This window comes from Solanum stenotomum, chromosome 3 (genome assembly GCF_019186545.1).
Source record: "Solanum stenotomum isolate F172 chromosome 3, ASM1918654v1, whole genome shotgun sequence".
NCBI classification, from domain to species: domain Eukaryota; kingdom Viridiplantae; phylum Streptophyta; class Magnoliopsida; order Solanales; family Solanaceae; genus Solanum; species Solanum stenotomum.
The window spans coordinates 60746017-60760469 of record NC_064284.1 but is presented as its reverse complement, the minus strand read 5'-3'; the positions used below and the strand labels follow the sequence as shown (position 1 = coordinate 60760469).

The following is a 14453-nucleotide window of genomic DNA, read 5'->3' as shown; positions in this document are numbered from 1 at the left end:
AAATTACTTCTTCAAAATGAACAATTTTAAAGAAAATACAAAAAATTAAATTGTATAGCACCGTATAAATGTTGTAATTATATTATCATACAATATTGTTTCATAAATTGGAGAAAAAATGTTGAGAGTAGATGATCAATCCATACAAGAAGCATGATACTTTAGAGTGCTCTCCATGAAATATCTTCTCTATAAAAGTAAAAAAAAAAAAATACCCACAAAGACAAAGGACATAAATTCAAAATAATAATATGAACAAATACATTGGAAACGAGAATAAAAAGTATGGCATTGCATTGTCATAGTTAACAACATAGTATAAATTTTAGTAACAATCAAACAAACATTATATATACCTAAATAATAATATAATAAGTAACAATGATCTAAACAACTTATAAAAAATATAGTCAGCTTAAGTAATAATCAAAATAAATATTCTATTACAATAACAAACATAATAAATAACAATCATCCGAATAACCTGTAATTACAAGATGAAGTAAGAGAGACCGTAATGGAAAAAATATTTTCTTTTTTTCATTCAATTTGTTTAAAAGTAGATGTTCATTTTCACATTTTAGTAACCAAAACTTATAAAACAACAGAGTACTTAATATTTTTTGGTTGTTTTGAGACGTGGATCAATGTCAAGTACAATAGTTCTACATAAACAATCAACAAAGATTTTTTTTTTTTTTTTTGTTTATCATGTCAAATCAAAGACATCTAATAAAGAAATAATAAAGAGAAACATGTGCCAAAACTCTAAAATAGACAAGAATATGGTATGCAAGCCCAAAATTAGTAGCAATAAATTATAAATGTCTAAGTCTGAAGAGATGGATCAAAAGGTAGAGAAGAATCAATGGCAACTTGGAAGAAGTAGCTCAGCCTTGAATTCAAATGCCGCTTGTATCACAATTGAGATTTCGATGTAGCCGCATGAATATATTATGTACTCAACAAAAAAAGAGCAAATGCAATATCAGTACACAACCGCAATGTACTGATAGGATTGTAACATCTCGGTCTTAGAAAGAGTTAAATTTAGAAAGAGTTATATTAGAAAGAGCTAAATTGAGTTTGGTACAAGTTACTCTTCGACTGTGAGTTTTGGGTCAACTTCAAACGATCATAACTTTCAGCACATGATGAGTTAGGTGGCCCATGAGATATCAAATGAAAGGTCATTGAGTCCTTTTTCCAACACCACCAAGTTTGCTAAATTCCAAGTTTGGATGAAGGATATGCCCGTTTGAGTGCAACCTGCCTAGTTAAGGAAATTCATCCGTTTTAAGGAGGGATGTTTTGGTCTTTTCCTTACCCCACTAGGCCTACACGTTTTTTTCACCCTTTTTGGGGTCTAAACTGATTTGAATCAATTTTAGTCATTCCAAAAGAGCTTGGGTTTTTTTTTTTTTTAGAGAAGTTCAAGAGGAGAAAAAGAAGAATGTTCAAGATTCTTGCAAGTTTTGAGGATTTTCGCCAAGAACTTAATTCTTTCGAGGTATGTAAGCTCCCATAGTATTGGGTTTGTTCATGTAACACCCCGAAATTTTTTGAGCTAAGACTCAAACCATTTTTTATTGTGACTAAGATTTTATCGAAGAATTTAAATTAATAATTTTTTTGAATTTAATTTTTACTTTTCAGATAGTTCAAAGTAAATTTAGCCCTTTTCCCTAAATTTTATAGGAAGAAGTCAGCAATTGTAGCCATAATTGAAAAAAAAGGAACTATACACATATAAAACCGATGTGACATTTTTTTAATCTATCAAAGAGAAGAATTGAGATCACCTATCTTATTACATGAGAAAGTTAAGGGGAAAGGTATTTTTGAGGTTGCTTGCGAATAAAATTAATAAGTAGTAATTTTTTTGAATTCGAATTTCACTTTTTACCATTAACATTTATTAATAGTGAGATGAAAAATCGATAGTGATGAAAAGACAAAGGTGTCCTTCCATCCTTTCTTTCTCAACTTCCTCTTTCTCCCCTCTGAAAATTCCCATTTTACTTCTTCTGACTAGGGTTTTGGTATCTCTCTTTCGATATTCTCCCGTTCATCGGATATATATGGTCGGAATGAGACTCCTTCCTGAAGATTCCGACGTCGCACCGGCGCGAACATTGGCAGCAACTGACTTGATCTCCGACGACGATCGATCAGTAGCGGCGGACTCGTGGTCGATAAAGAGCGAATACGGAAGTACACTTGATGATGAACAACGTCATGCTGATGCTACTGAAGCTCTCGCCGCTGTCAATAACCGTGCACCCTCCGATTACAGGTTTTTTCCCCTCTAGATGCAAAATTTTAGGAGCTAATTCGTTAAAAAATAAATTATGCTTGATAGATAAGTAATTTAGTCTGAACTTCATAGAAATATTATTTAGGACCTATTTGATACTGGAAATGATGCTATTGAAACTGCATTATAAAGTTAAACTTGAATAAAGTGGAAGCTGACAGTGTAATATGAGTATTTTATGGGTTGTTCCAGGTTAGTCATAGGGGCTGAGCCAACGCATACTGAACGGGTACTAATTAAGCTGGTTAGTGACTAGTTAAAACACTGGGAGTGGTCTGATCCCCTGTTTGATCAGACCTCTCCGAGAAAGATAAAAAGCAAACTCTCATAGTGCGGAACCCAGCTCCACCAATTTCTTCGCAAGTTAGGTGAGGTACTTCTTTTGGTTTGAATAGGGGGTTGCTCCAGCAGATGCCATTAACTTTGGCGCGAATTTGTATTTGTGTTCAAAATTCTATTAATATCTATAAATAATTTATGGAGAATCCATCCAGTAAGTAGTCTTTTCTAAAATTTAGAACCCATAAACTCAAAATTCTAGCTTCACCTCCGGTTAGTCGTCAGCTTTTGCAGGTAACGAATTCTTGTTTATTATGGTTATTGACATTAAAGTAATCTGATTGTGTAGAAATTGTTTACCCAGTGTAAGTGTTTTGTGGGACTACATGCTGTTGTTGTCGGTGTACAAAAACTAAATCGTTTCATTTTGCACTGGGCTAGACAATTTTATTTGGAGCTAATTAATAATGGAAATGATGCTGAATAATGCTGTTGGGGTTGCATTGTAAGGTAAATCATGAATAAAGCAGTAGCTGAAACTGCATGTTTATGGGTTCCACCATTAATAAAAATGCTTCAGATCATTGATTAGGAACATCTTCCAAAAAAATTGCCAAGTGATATTGCTCTTATGTTGATTTCTCAAGCAGTAAATTCCAACTGCTAAAGCTTTAATAAGCAAATATCTGATTTTTTATCTGTGTGTACGAACAGTTCTGACAAGGAGGAGCAAGATGCTGAAGGAGTTTCTTCAATGCTTGGTTTCCAGAGCTATTGGGATTCTGCGTATGCTGATGAATTGGCAAATTATCGCGAGCATGGTCATGCTGGTGAAGTTTGGTAAGAATTAGCTGGCCAAAAGAAAGCAATGTGTTTCCTTTTCATCCATCCAGTAAGATATCATTTACTTTTTTGTGATCTTTGTGGATCAAACGTTCAACTTGTAGTTACTTAAAACTCGTTGAAGCATATGGGTTATAGCATGTAGCAATAAACTCTTTTTGTCCAGATTACCTGAAGAGGGTAATCAACTAAGAAAAAAGTAATCTACATTTACATTTGTGTCTTTGTGGACAACTTATTAATGAGGTCCTTTGGTTGGTTATCTTGAGTAACAGATCTGATTATATTAGCAGCCTTGCTGGAAAAAGGGTCTGGCTTCAGCTCTGTCATTATTCCAAAGATTTGGTTCAGCTCAGGATATATTTTGTTCGGTTATAGATATTGAAGACAATTTTTGGGCTTTCTTTCGATCTTTTACAAAGATTACCATTCCCAACCCCTAAAAGATAACCTGAAAGAGGAAGTGGTGATGGGATAGTGATTCTAACATTGGATTATTATGTTCCTAATAAATGATAATGATAAACAAAACATTCATCAAAAATGATTTTAATCTATTATTTTCCCTATCTTTCTATAGGTTTGGTGCTGATGTTATGGAAATTGTTGCTTCATGGACCCGAGGTTTGTGCACTGGCATTTGTCAAAATCACTTGTCAAATCATGTAGGTGATGGCGAGCAAGTTGGGGTACATGAGAAGGACTTGGCTGATTGGAGTGTGCTTGATATTGGGACCGGCAACGGTCTGCTTCTTCAAGAGTTCGCTAAACAGGGGTAAAGTTGATTTCCTCCTAGCTATTACTGTATGCTACCCATTCCCTCACTCTGTCATTCTATAACTGCTATAGGAGCTTTTCTGCGAACTATTTGGCGCAATCGCTACAAAATCTTGAAAGTTCCATAATTCTGCGTTGGAAATTTGCAGTTTGTGTAATTGTTAAGATAGTAAACTGTGATCAGTAAAGGTCACAGTTGTATATGAAAAGCATATGGCTTTAGAGAAGAAGTGAAGTGCACATTTGTGTTTCTGCATCTTCTATATACTCCCTCGAATCCAAAATAATTGATTTGTTAGCCTCTAAAAGTTGGTCTAAAATAATTGATGTTTCACAAAATCAAGAAGTATTTAACTCCTTTTCTCAATTTTTCCCTTGATACATTCCTAATTCCCATGATAATTATGTCAACCTAAAAAAAAAATCATAACAAAGGGTATTTAGTCAAACCCCCATTTCAAGGAGTAAGTGAATTCCTTAATCTCTGTGTCCAAGCCTAAAATATCAATTATTTTGGATCGGAGGGGGTAGTTATTTTTATTTCATTTTGAAAATGTTAATCTATGCGACAACTTTTGTTTTTATCAGTTACCCTGCTTGATGGTTAGTATTTCCATCAAAAATCATATATTAAGGTCTCACGGGCAGGAATAGATGATCTATTCTAGGGTGGGAGGTAGCAGGTACCCGGTAGAATAGTCGAGGTGCGTTGAAAGTTGGACCAGACTCCTGTTATTAAATAATAATTAAGTGAATAAAATATCCGTTCTAAGAAGAAATGTCAGATGTAAAACAATTAACATTTAGAGCACAGAAAATTTAATTCAGAAAGCATATTTCGAAAAGAATAAGCATACTGATGAATGATGAGATAACATAATGCTGCGTTGGAAATTTGCAGTTTGTGTAATTGTTAAGATAGTAAACTGTGATCAGTCAAGGTCACAGTTGTATATGAAAAGCATATGGCTTTAGAGAAGAAGTGAAGTGCACATTTGTGTTTCTGCATCTTCTATATACTCCCTCGAATCCAAAATAATTGATTTGTTAGCCTCTAAAAGTTGGTCTAAAATAATTGATGTTTCACAAAACCAAGAAGTATTTAACTCCTTTTCTCAATTTTTCTCTTGATACATTCCTAATTCCCATGATAATTATGTCCACCTAAAAAAAAAATCATAACTAAGGGTATTTAGTCAAATCCCCATTTCTAGGAGTAAGTGAATTCCTTAATCTCTGTGTCCAAGCCTAAAATATCAATTATTTTGGATCGGAGGGGGTATTTATTTTTATTTTCATTTTGAAAATGCTAATCTATGCGACAATTTTTGTTTTTATCAGTTACCCTGCTTGATGGTTAGTATTTCCATCAAAAATCATATATTAAGGTCTCACGGGCAGGAATAGATGATCTATTCTAGGGGGGGAGGTAGCAGGTACCCGCTACAAATCCTTTTTTTTTTTGTGAGCTTAACTGATCTATCCTTGTAAAGCTTGCATCTTCTTGATGCCTTGAAATGAATCTACTTACTTCATCAAAAATAAAATAAAATAGTCGAGGTGCGTTGAAAGTTGGACCAGACTCCTGTTATAAAATAATAATTAAGTGAATAAAATATCCGTTCTAAGAAGAAATGCCAGATGTAAAACAATTAACATTTAGAGCACAGAAAATTTAATTCAGAAAGCATATTTCGAAAAGAAATAAGCATACTGATGAATGATGAGCTAACATATGCAGATCTTCCTTTGAGTTACTTTTGAGTCCTTGGTTGCATATATTTTGGGCTATTTTCGTCTTTCCTGTCCATTTATCCATCCTTTCCTTCTTGTTTTGGGCTAATCCTAATACGCTGTAGTTCAGGAGCTCTTTCATCTTGCATGCATGCACATTCTTTTTTTTTTTTTTTTTTTTTTTTTTAACCGAGAAATCCGTCTGTGACCCGCCCTTTGGACCAATCACAGCCTTCTAAACTCAGTGGATAATGGGCCCGCCCCTCTACCCTTCTCCACTTAAATACCAGGCTTCGCTTTGCATGGTGTGGGGCTTGAACCTGCGACCTAAGCCACAAATCCTCCACCTTTTGCCACTTGAGCTAGGCCTTGGGGGCGCATGCATGCACATTCTTATTCTGCATTTTGACTTGTTCATAGTATCATTTACTTTTGAGGTGGTGGATAGTTATACGTATTCATGTTGCTTTAAAGAGTAGACACCTATCTTCATGTTTAGGCAAGATGATGTATGCATATCTACCCCCACCCCCCACCCAAAGGGAAAAAAAGGTCTACTTGAGAGGCTTTTACAGTGATTGATTTAATGGTAGTTAAGGCATGTGTAACTCCAGTGGTTCTATAATGAATTCTAAATCAAGTTCATCATAATAGCAATTCACTGCTTCCTTCTTAAATATTTTATGACCTTTTTTTGTTTAATTTATTGTGTCATGAAATGTTTGATCTAATTTTTAATTCCTTTTCCCGTTAGTGGTAAAATTCTCATTGTATTTGGGGTTGACCTAGCAATCTTGATTGCAAGTTGAGAAGCCTCAACTATAAAGATTGGTTGACTTCTTTTCTGCTTTGTCTATATAATCTCGAAAAGATTTGAAATTGGGAAACCAAAAATTAGAAAAGAAGAGATAAACTACCTTGATGGCTACTTTTTGTTTACCATGAAAGTGCATCTAGTAGTTCAAATTCACATGTCCACCCCCCGGTTTGGGCGTGGGGGATAGAAGTTGTTGGTGTCTAAGAGATCTTAGTTGTTCAATTATGTAAGGAGAATGCTGTTTTCTAGTTACAGTTGCACATATTTTTCTTTGAAAATGCCGAAGTATCTTGATTTAAGAAACACTCGTAAATGCTTCCTAGTGCACCTGTTTATTTTAAGTCTGAACTTTCAAATGCATTTGTTGCTTTGTTAAACATACATCTGAAGGTTAGATTCTTATTATCGTTTATTTATTGTGGAGTTAGGTTTTCAGATCTCACCGGAACTGACTATAGTGAAGGAGCAATAGACCTTGCGAGAAGGCTTGCGGATCGTGATAGTTTCACCAATATCAAGTTCTTGGTAAAACTGAACTTTGTCTCTGAATGTGAACAGTTACTTAAGTGTACATAGAACTGTTGCAATCCAGTATATGAAAAAACAAATAAAAGCAAAAAACAGTAGTCTCTACCTTGCTTTTGTAGTTTCATGTTACTTCTAATTGCTCTTCTTGTTCTCCTACATGCTAAGTGGTGATCCCTATTTAGTACATTGTTGGTTATAATTGTGTTTCTGCATGTGCAATTACTTCTAAATGAAAATGACTTAAATTTTGATGTTACTTTGTAATCTGGAATGGTAAAGTTGCTGCCATGTGACCAGGAGGTCACGGGATCAAGCCTTGGAATTGCCTCTGGCAGAAATGCAAGGAAAGCCTGCATACAATAGGCCCTTCCCCAGAACCTGCGCATAACAGGGAGCTTTAGTGCACCTGGATGCCCACTTTGTAATCTGGATATTCCCATAAAATACTGTGTACACGATAGAACTTTGTTCAAGTCTATAGTGGCAATAGAATGGGATAGGGTCCTAAATGTAATACGTCTAGTGAATTCTGCAATAGAGAACATAACTTGTCCTACCAGTTTACTCTCTCTTTATCATTAATTTCATGTACTTGCTATGTGTGGTTTACCTATCTTGTGTTCTTTAGTTGCTAGAAAATATTTATTCTCAAACAACTTTTGATTGGTGTCAAGGTTGATGACATTCTTGAAACAAAATTGGATACAACGTTTCGGCTTGTTTTGGACAAGGGGACCTTAGATGCCATTGGACTGCATCCTGATGGTCCTATCAAAAGGTAGGTCTGTTGTATGTTAACATTTTTGTCTTTTTGTATTATGCAAGTTATGTTAATATGTTTATGTTTATCTTTAATATACAACTGCAATTACTTAGCAACTCCAATCATATTTCACGGTAAATATTGTCGCCTTTATCGGTAGTGCCTTCTCTCATGTGACATTTCTTGTGGCCATTTTAGGATTATGTACTGGGATGCTGTCTCAAGGATTGTTGCTCCTGGTGGATTATTGGTGAGTACTCCAGCCCCTGTCCTCCTCTAATTATTAAAATGGTCGTGAAGCTTACTAATTAGAAGTTTGTCGTGTTCCTCCAAATGAGAAAAAGAGAGATGCAGAGAAATCTCTACTAGCACTATATTGAAACTGTGAAATAAGAGTTATATTCCTTTCGCGAATTCTTGTCCTTCCCTAGAACAGTCTCTATATTCCGTGGTGTCTTTTATTATTTGACTCTGGACTTGTCCACTAAATTTTTGTATACAATTTATTTATTTATTTGCTTCATGTTCTCAAAGTAAATTTATCTTCCACTTGCCTGAACGGTCACTATTGTAGGTCATTACATCATGTAATAGTACGAAAGATGAACTGGTAGAAGAAGTGGAGACTCTCAATCAAAGAAAAAATGCTGTCGGAAACCAAGAGGCCTCTTCAGATCCCCCTCCATTCCGTTACCTTGACCATGTTCGTACATACCCTACGTTCACATTTGGAGGATCAGTAGGCTCACGTGTAGCCACCGTAGCATTCATGAGGAACTGAATCAATTATCCCCTGCATTATTTTCGGTTTATTGACACTCTTGTTGCTCCTATAACTGCGTGTATGTATGAACGACTTTGCATCCGTGGAAACGTTTGTGGAAACTCAGTTTATGGATTTATGCAATGTGGGAGAACTTGATGTAGTTTCTGTACAGGTTTCTCAGTATTTTGATTTTTGCAAGGTGGGATTAGTTGATATATAGTTTCAATAGAGGCTAAAGTTTCTCATCCCCGCCAACAAGTGATGTGGTGGAGTAGTAAATATTCTTTCATCCTTAACTAGTGATTTTGGATTCAAATGTCTTTGAATATGGAGTCGCTTTTGGTAGGGAGAATTTTACTATTTATGTGGGACTTCTCTGAATCTGGATTTGGTCGGGTCTTAATGTGGATATCGAATCCTCGGCAACGGATTTTTTTTTTAAAAAAAATGCTTCTCAACTTCCCCAAAGAAGAGGAGGGTATCAGTCAGCTGCAAACATAGCTTTCTGCTTTCCCCAGACTGGATTATGGGAGAGGATGGTGCAGGTGTATACAGTCTTATCCCTATTTCGTGAAATAGAGAAATTATTTTTAATAAATACTTGACTGGAGTAAACATATAAAAAAATAAGTTTGTAAAATAAATACATACCAAAAAAGTCGTGTTAAAAACAATTATGAGAAAAACAAGTAATAACATCAAATAATATAATAACGGAAGTGAAGGAAAAAAACATCTACTAATAAGACAACTTAACAATACTCGAGTAGGATTAGAATATTTACCTAACACATTGATATTTGAATCAATGGTTTAGCACCTAACGAATCATTGATTCGTTGAGATTTATGAATAGAGAGAGAAAAAAATACATTAACAATTAATTAGAGATTAAATATGTTTAATAGAAAATTATATTCATTGTATAATAATTTTTCATTACTACTATTTACTGCATAGATAGTGTTTTAAGCTATCTTGGTAACAAAATGGTCAATTTATGCAACTTTTTTAAAAAATAAACGGCGATGTAGGCAAAACTTTATGGCCGTAAAAATGAATTTGCAAAAGGTTATAATTGAGTAGAATGAACTTACAAGAGCTTAATATGACCTTTGAAGTTCAAGTTGCATATGTTATATTATCTGGGGAAAAGACCTGATATAGCTCTCAAATTTGTTATTTAGAGCTGATATATCACTCGTTATAAAAGTAACTTATATATATCCTTATTGTTCACAAATGACCTATATATATCGTTTTCCTCTAATGAAAGTAAAAAAAAAAGTTTTTAAATTAATTTTTATTAAAAAAAAAAAAGATAAGATAATCCATTAGGGGTATATTTGATCCTTCTCACATGGTTTTTACTTTTGACTATTCTTATTCATCGATTAATTTGAATTTATTATTTTAATGGTCATATTTATTTATTTTTCACTTAATTTCTTGTAAAATTTATTATAGATGCCCCTATATTTTTTTACACATATAAAAACTAAATTACAATATAGCCGTAAAAAATTAATTTTAACTTTATTAACTTTTTAATCTTTTTCCATTCACATTTCTTTCTTTTTAGTTCTCTTATTTTTGCACTAAAGTATGCAAGAAAAAAAAAACTCAAATAAAAATAATCAAAGAAATCAAAAATAATTTATGTGTGAAAAAGATTAAATATATGATTTTAAAAAAAATAGAAGTTATTTTTGTCAATTTTGTAATGGTAGGGATATATCTGAGCCACTTTTGTAACAATAGAGATATATATGAGCCTTTTTTGTAACGGTAAAAGTATATGTGAGCCGCTTTTATAACGAATATATGTTAGCTTTAAATAACAAAGTTAAAAGGCATACCAGACCATTTTTCCTATTATTAATCTTGATGTGTACTACACTTCTAATAATAGATTAATATGATAACGTGCACAAATGAAAAATCATAATGCTAAAACATGTTACTATTTAATAAAATATACGGTGAGTAAAACAAGTGAAAATTCAAAACCTCAATCGAGTTGTAACTTTTTATCTAAGAGCTTTTGGGATTATCTGCGGAGATTAGGAATCAATATATCTAAATAAAGGAGGATATGGAAAAGCTGATGTGACATATTTCTTTGATCAGGATTCACATTTATCTTTTTTTCTCAATTTTTTGCCCTTTCTTTTCTTTCCATATTTTCCAGTGTTATATTTTTAAAAAATAATCCAACAATTACATATTAATGTTACAAATCTTCAATGACAATTATAACTCCTCTAATTACATTGCCACTACTTGCATTACATTAATGGACAGTTACTATTATTATAACTCATTATTATTCATGAATGTCGTCATGAACAGTTACTATTTTCAATCACCCATTGTACAGAAGCTTTAACTGCCTTATTATGATTCATAATGTCGTTCTTTATATATTATTTAAGCATTTTGTATTTCATGTATTTTGACAATCAAGCAAAGATGTAGAGGTCCCTGAATTATGCAGAGACAAACTAAGCAAATTCGTGTGGATGGTGACCCTCCAAGCCAACTGAGTCATCCCTAAAGACTATTCTCTTAATTTATTGTCATGTGAATCGTTAGTTTTAATTTTGCTAGCTATAAGATATCAGAGGACCTCTTTAAGTGTTATTGTCTAACAGTACTGAATATATATTTTTTCTTTTTAGAAGATTAAAACCATCAGGTGATGAAAAATCAAAGAAAAAAAAGATTTTGCTAACTTTGTAATATTTGATAGCTTGTAAGTATTAGTTTAAACAATTAATAAGTATATATATATAAAGTTATATATATATATTATAAAGTTACTTTGGACTCCCTAAAGCGAAGAATCTATTGTATCTTTGTTGTTTTTTTCTCCTCTTATTTTTATACTCTTGTGTTTTATTATTGTTATTTCAATGTGAAATTTAGGGAGACTACAACTATTTTGAGTTTCTTTTACCTTTCCAAATTAATATGTAATTATGTTTCAAACAAAAGATTTATGGTTGCTGTGAAATGTATATGTTACAAAAAAAATTTCCTCTTGCATAGTGAGAGTTCGAGAATATTTCATAATTCTTGAGTTTTTCCTTTGCACAGCTTTCAACGAAAATTAATCACTAAGTCAATGCATAATTTTTATCTCTCTTTGTGTCATTTTTTTAAATTGTTGGTTTTTCTCATAGAAGTTAATTTGTATATACTAATTTAATGGAGTATTTCAGTGTTAACTTAAAAATAAATCATGTTGGATATTAAAAAGCATGAAAAAGATGTCTCATTGAAAATTAAAGGATTTATTTGTTATAGAAATTGTGACATTAGTGATTAATTATTTATTAATATTTTTCATAACCGCGCGAAGCGCGGACATGTGCACTAGTTATAAATAAATATAAATATTTTTTTTAAGAAATGTATAATTAATTTTTTATCTGTTAATAGTAATATAGCAAAACAACTCACGAATATGGATAATATATGTAAAGTTTGTGATCTTGAACATAAATATATAGAACATATATTATTCAAATATTCTCGATCGTTACTTAATTTTGTCTGATATTAGAAATATTATTCACCTTTTTTGTGGTTAATTTTACTTGTTCTTTAATACTATTTCTTTCCTAAATCTGTAAAATTATTAAATTTGAGCTTACTATTATTTGACAAATTTAAAAGGCATAGAAATGCTTGAGTATTTAATAAGGAAAAGTTAAAATTATGAGATATTGTTTCTAATATCTTTCTATTGAGTATGAAGAACCTAAAAATCATTAATTAAAAAAGAGAAAATACATAAATCTGCCTTGAACTTAGTAAAATTTACTTTAGCACTTTAACTTTATGGGTAATTATTTACCCCCTAATTTCTTTTCAAGTGAATTTAAATACACCCAAACAACTGACGTGACAAGTTAAAAAAATTATACAGCGCTTAAATATCAAAAACTAAAGAGAAAAAGAATAAGTGGGTCCCAATATTTTTCTTTTTTAGCCAATAAATTTCTTTCCTTCATCTTCCTCACACCCTACCACCCCAGCCCTTAGCACCACCATCCCCACCATACTCCTTTATCTTCCTTACACCTCACCCACTTGCACCACCTCTTTCTTCTTCTTTAAAACTGTTATTAATCTGTGTATAAAAAATCAGAATTACTGATTTTAATAAACTTTGCAGAAACACGAAGTAACCAAAGTTTAATAAATCAGTAAGAATAGATGAACAGAAATTAATTGACAAAACTAAAATCTGTAATAAACGTACCACAATCTGGAAAAAACAGAATCAGAAAAAGATCAAGCCCACTGAATGCACAGTGTCCCCTTAAGGAAATTATTCCCCTCTAGTATCTGAGGTTTGATTTGGAATATGTCCTCCCAGGATAGAATGATCTCAATCACCAGTGTATTGATACCCAAAACGCTGGTGTCAACGAACCACTCAACAGCAGTAAAGTACACGAAGAAATTTTGTGCAGAAGAATAAGAAGAAATCAGAAAAATTCGTTAGGAATAAATCTGAAGAATCAATGTATTTATAGGCAAGAGGAACTGGTTCCGAAAGGTTGCAATCCTTTCAGAATCCACACGACCATTCATGAAAGTTGCAACCTTTCAAACGGTCATGGCTGTTTCTGAAAGTTGCAACCTTTCAGAACAGTCACTGCGGGAAATTTAAATAAAACGGGAAAGATTTAAATTAAACGGGTCGCGCGTGGATCCGAGTTGGGTCGGGTCAATTAACTAATTAATTGAATCGGTTAATTAACTAATTAAAACGTTGGCCATTTAATTTAATTTAATTAATTAAATAATTAATTAACTAAAATAATTAAAACAAACTTTGTCCAAAAAATAATCTCTCGATCGATTTTCCAAATCCAAATCCAAATCCAAATCCGAAGCCGAAGCCGAAGCCGAGCCGAGCGAGCGACGACGACGACGGCGCGAGGGGGGTCCCTCTTTCCAACCCTTTTAACAATTAATAGGAGTGTTTCTATATTTAAACTCTCCTATTTTTCTTTCCACCACCGATGAGGGACAAATGTCTTTTCAATGTAGCATAAGAGGACTTTTCAAGTTCTCAACTTTTCAAGTTCCCAACTTTTTCCAAGTTCCTCTTTCATCTTCCCTCAATTTCCCATTAACTCTTGCTACATACCCAACATTTTGCTTGTGCACTTGAAAGGAAGAAAACATTTTTCATTATTTGTAAACTAAAAAAATGAAAGATTTACTTATGGAATTTACATTATAATAACTTTTCAAATCAAAATAGAGACTAATGATTTGTGAATTCAGCCGGTTTATATGGAATTTAAATTAACCTTTTTAAAAATATATATATATTAATATTAAAATATTACTCGTTGTCAGAAAAAAATAATACTGAAATTAATAGTACATGAAAAATGGTGAAGAATTCCTTAAAATTCTAAGAAGAATTATAGAGTATTTTGTCAGTTGTTAGTCAAACATGCTTTCTGAAAGTACAAATTATGCTCAAATTAAATATGGATTAGATTTATCAAAAGTATACATAGAGAACTGAACATATAATAAGATAAAACATAAAGTAATTTCTATTATTTTATATCTAATTTCTCAACTTCCCATGGTCGGC

The 14453-nt window shown here is 32.6% G+C and overlaps 1 protein-coding gene across 1 annotated transcript; it reads left to right on the top strand.

The window, feature by feature from the left end:
- The first annotated feature begins 1987 nt into the window (after window positions 1–1987).
- On the top strand, window positions 1988–9039 carry LOC125859803 (uncharacterized). Its single transcript, XM_049539636.1, has 7 exons — window positions 1988–2296; window positions 3311–3436; window positions 4020–4214; window positions 7196–7292; window positions 7970–8073; window positions 8257–8308; window positions 8633–9039. Exons 1-7 carry the CDS (start codon window positions 2082–2084, stop codon window positions 8837–8839), a joined length of 996 nt encoding a protein of 331 aa, XP_049395593.1. The 5' UTR covers window positions 1988–2081; the 3' UTR covers window positions 8840–9039.
- The last annotated feature ends 5414 nt before the right edge of the window (window positions 9040–14453 follow it).

Bases quoted from the DNA above. Each gene is read 5' to 3' on its own strand.
- LOC125859803 (XM_049539636.1), top strand. From the start codon at position 2,082: ATGGTCGGAATGAGACTCCTTCCTGAAGATTCCGACGTCGCACCGGCG. The intron at 4,215-7,195 runs GTAAAGTTGATT...TTGTGGAGTTAG, and splicing joins CAAGAGTTCGCTAAACAGGG to GTTTTCAGATCTCACCGGAA. The intron at 7,293-7,969 runs GTAAAACTGAAC...ATTGGTGTCAAG, and splicing joins TCACCAATATCAAGTTCTTG to GTTGATGACATTCTTGAAAC.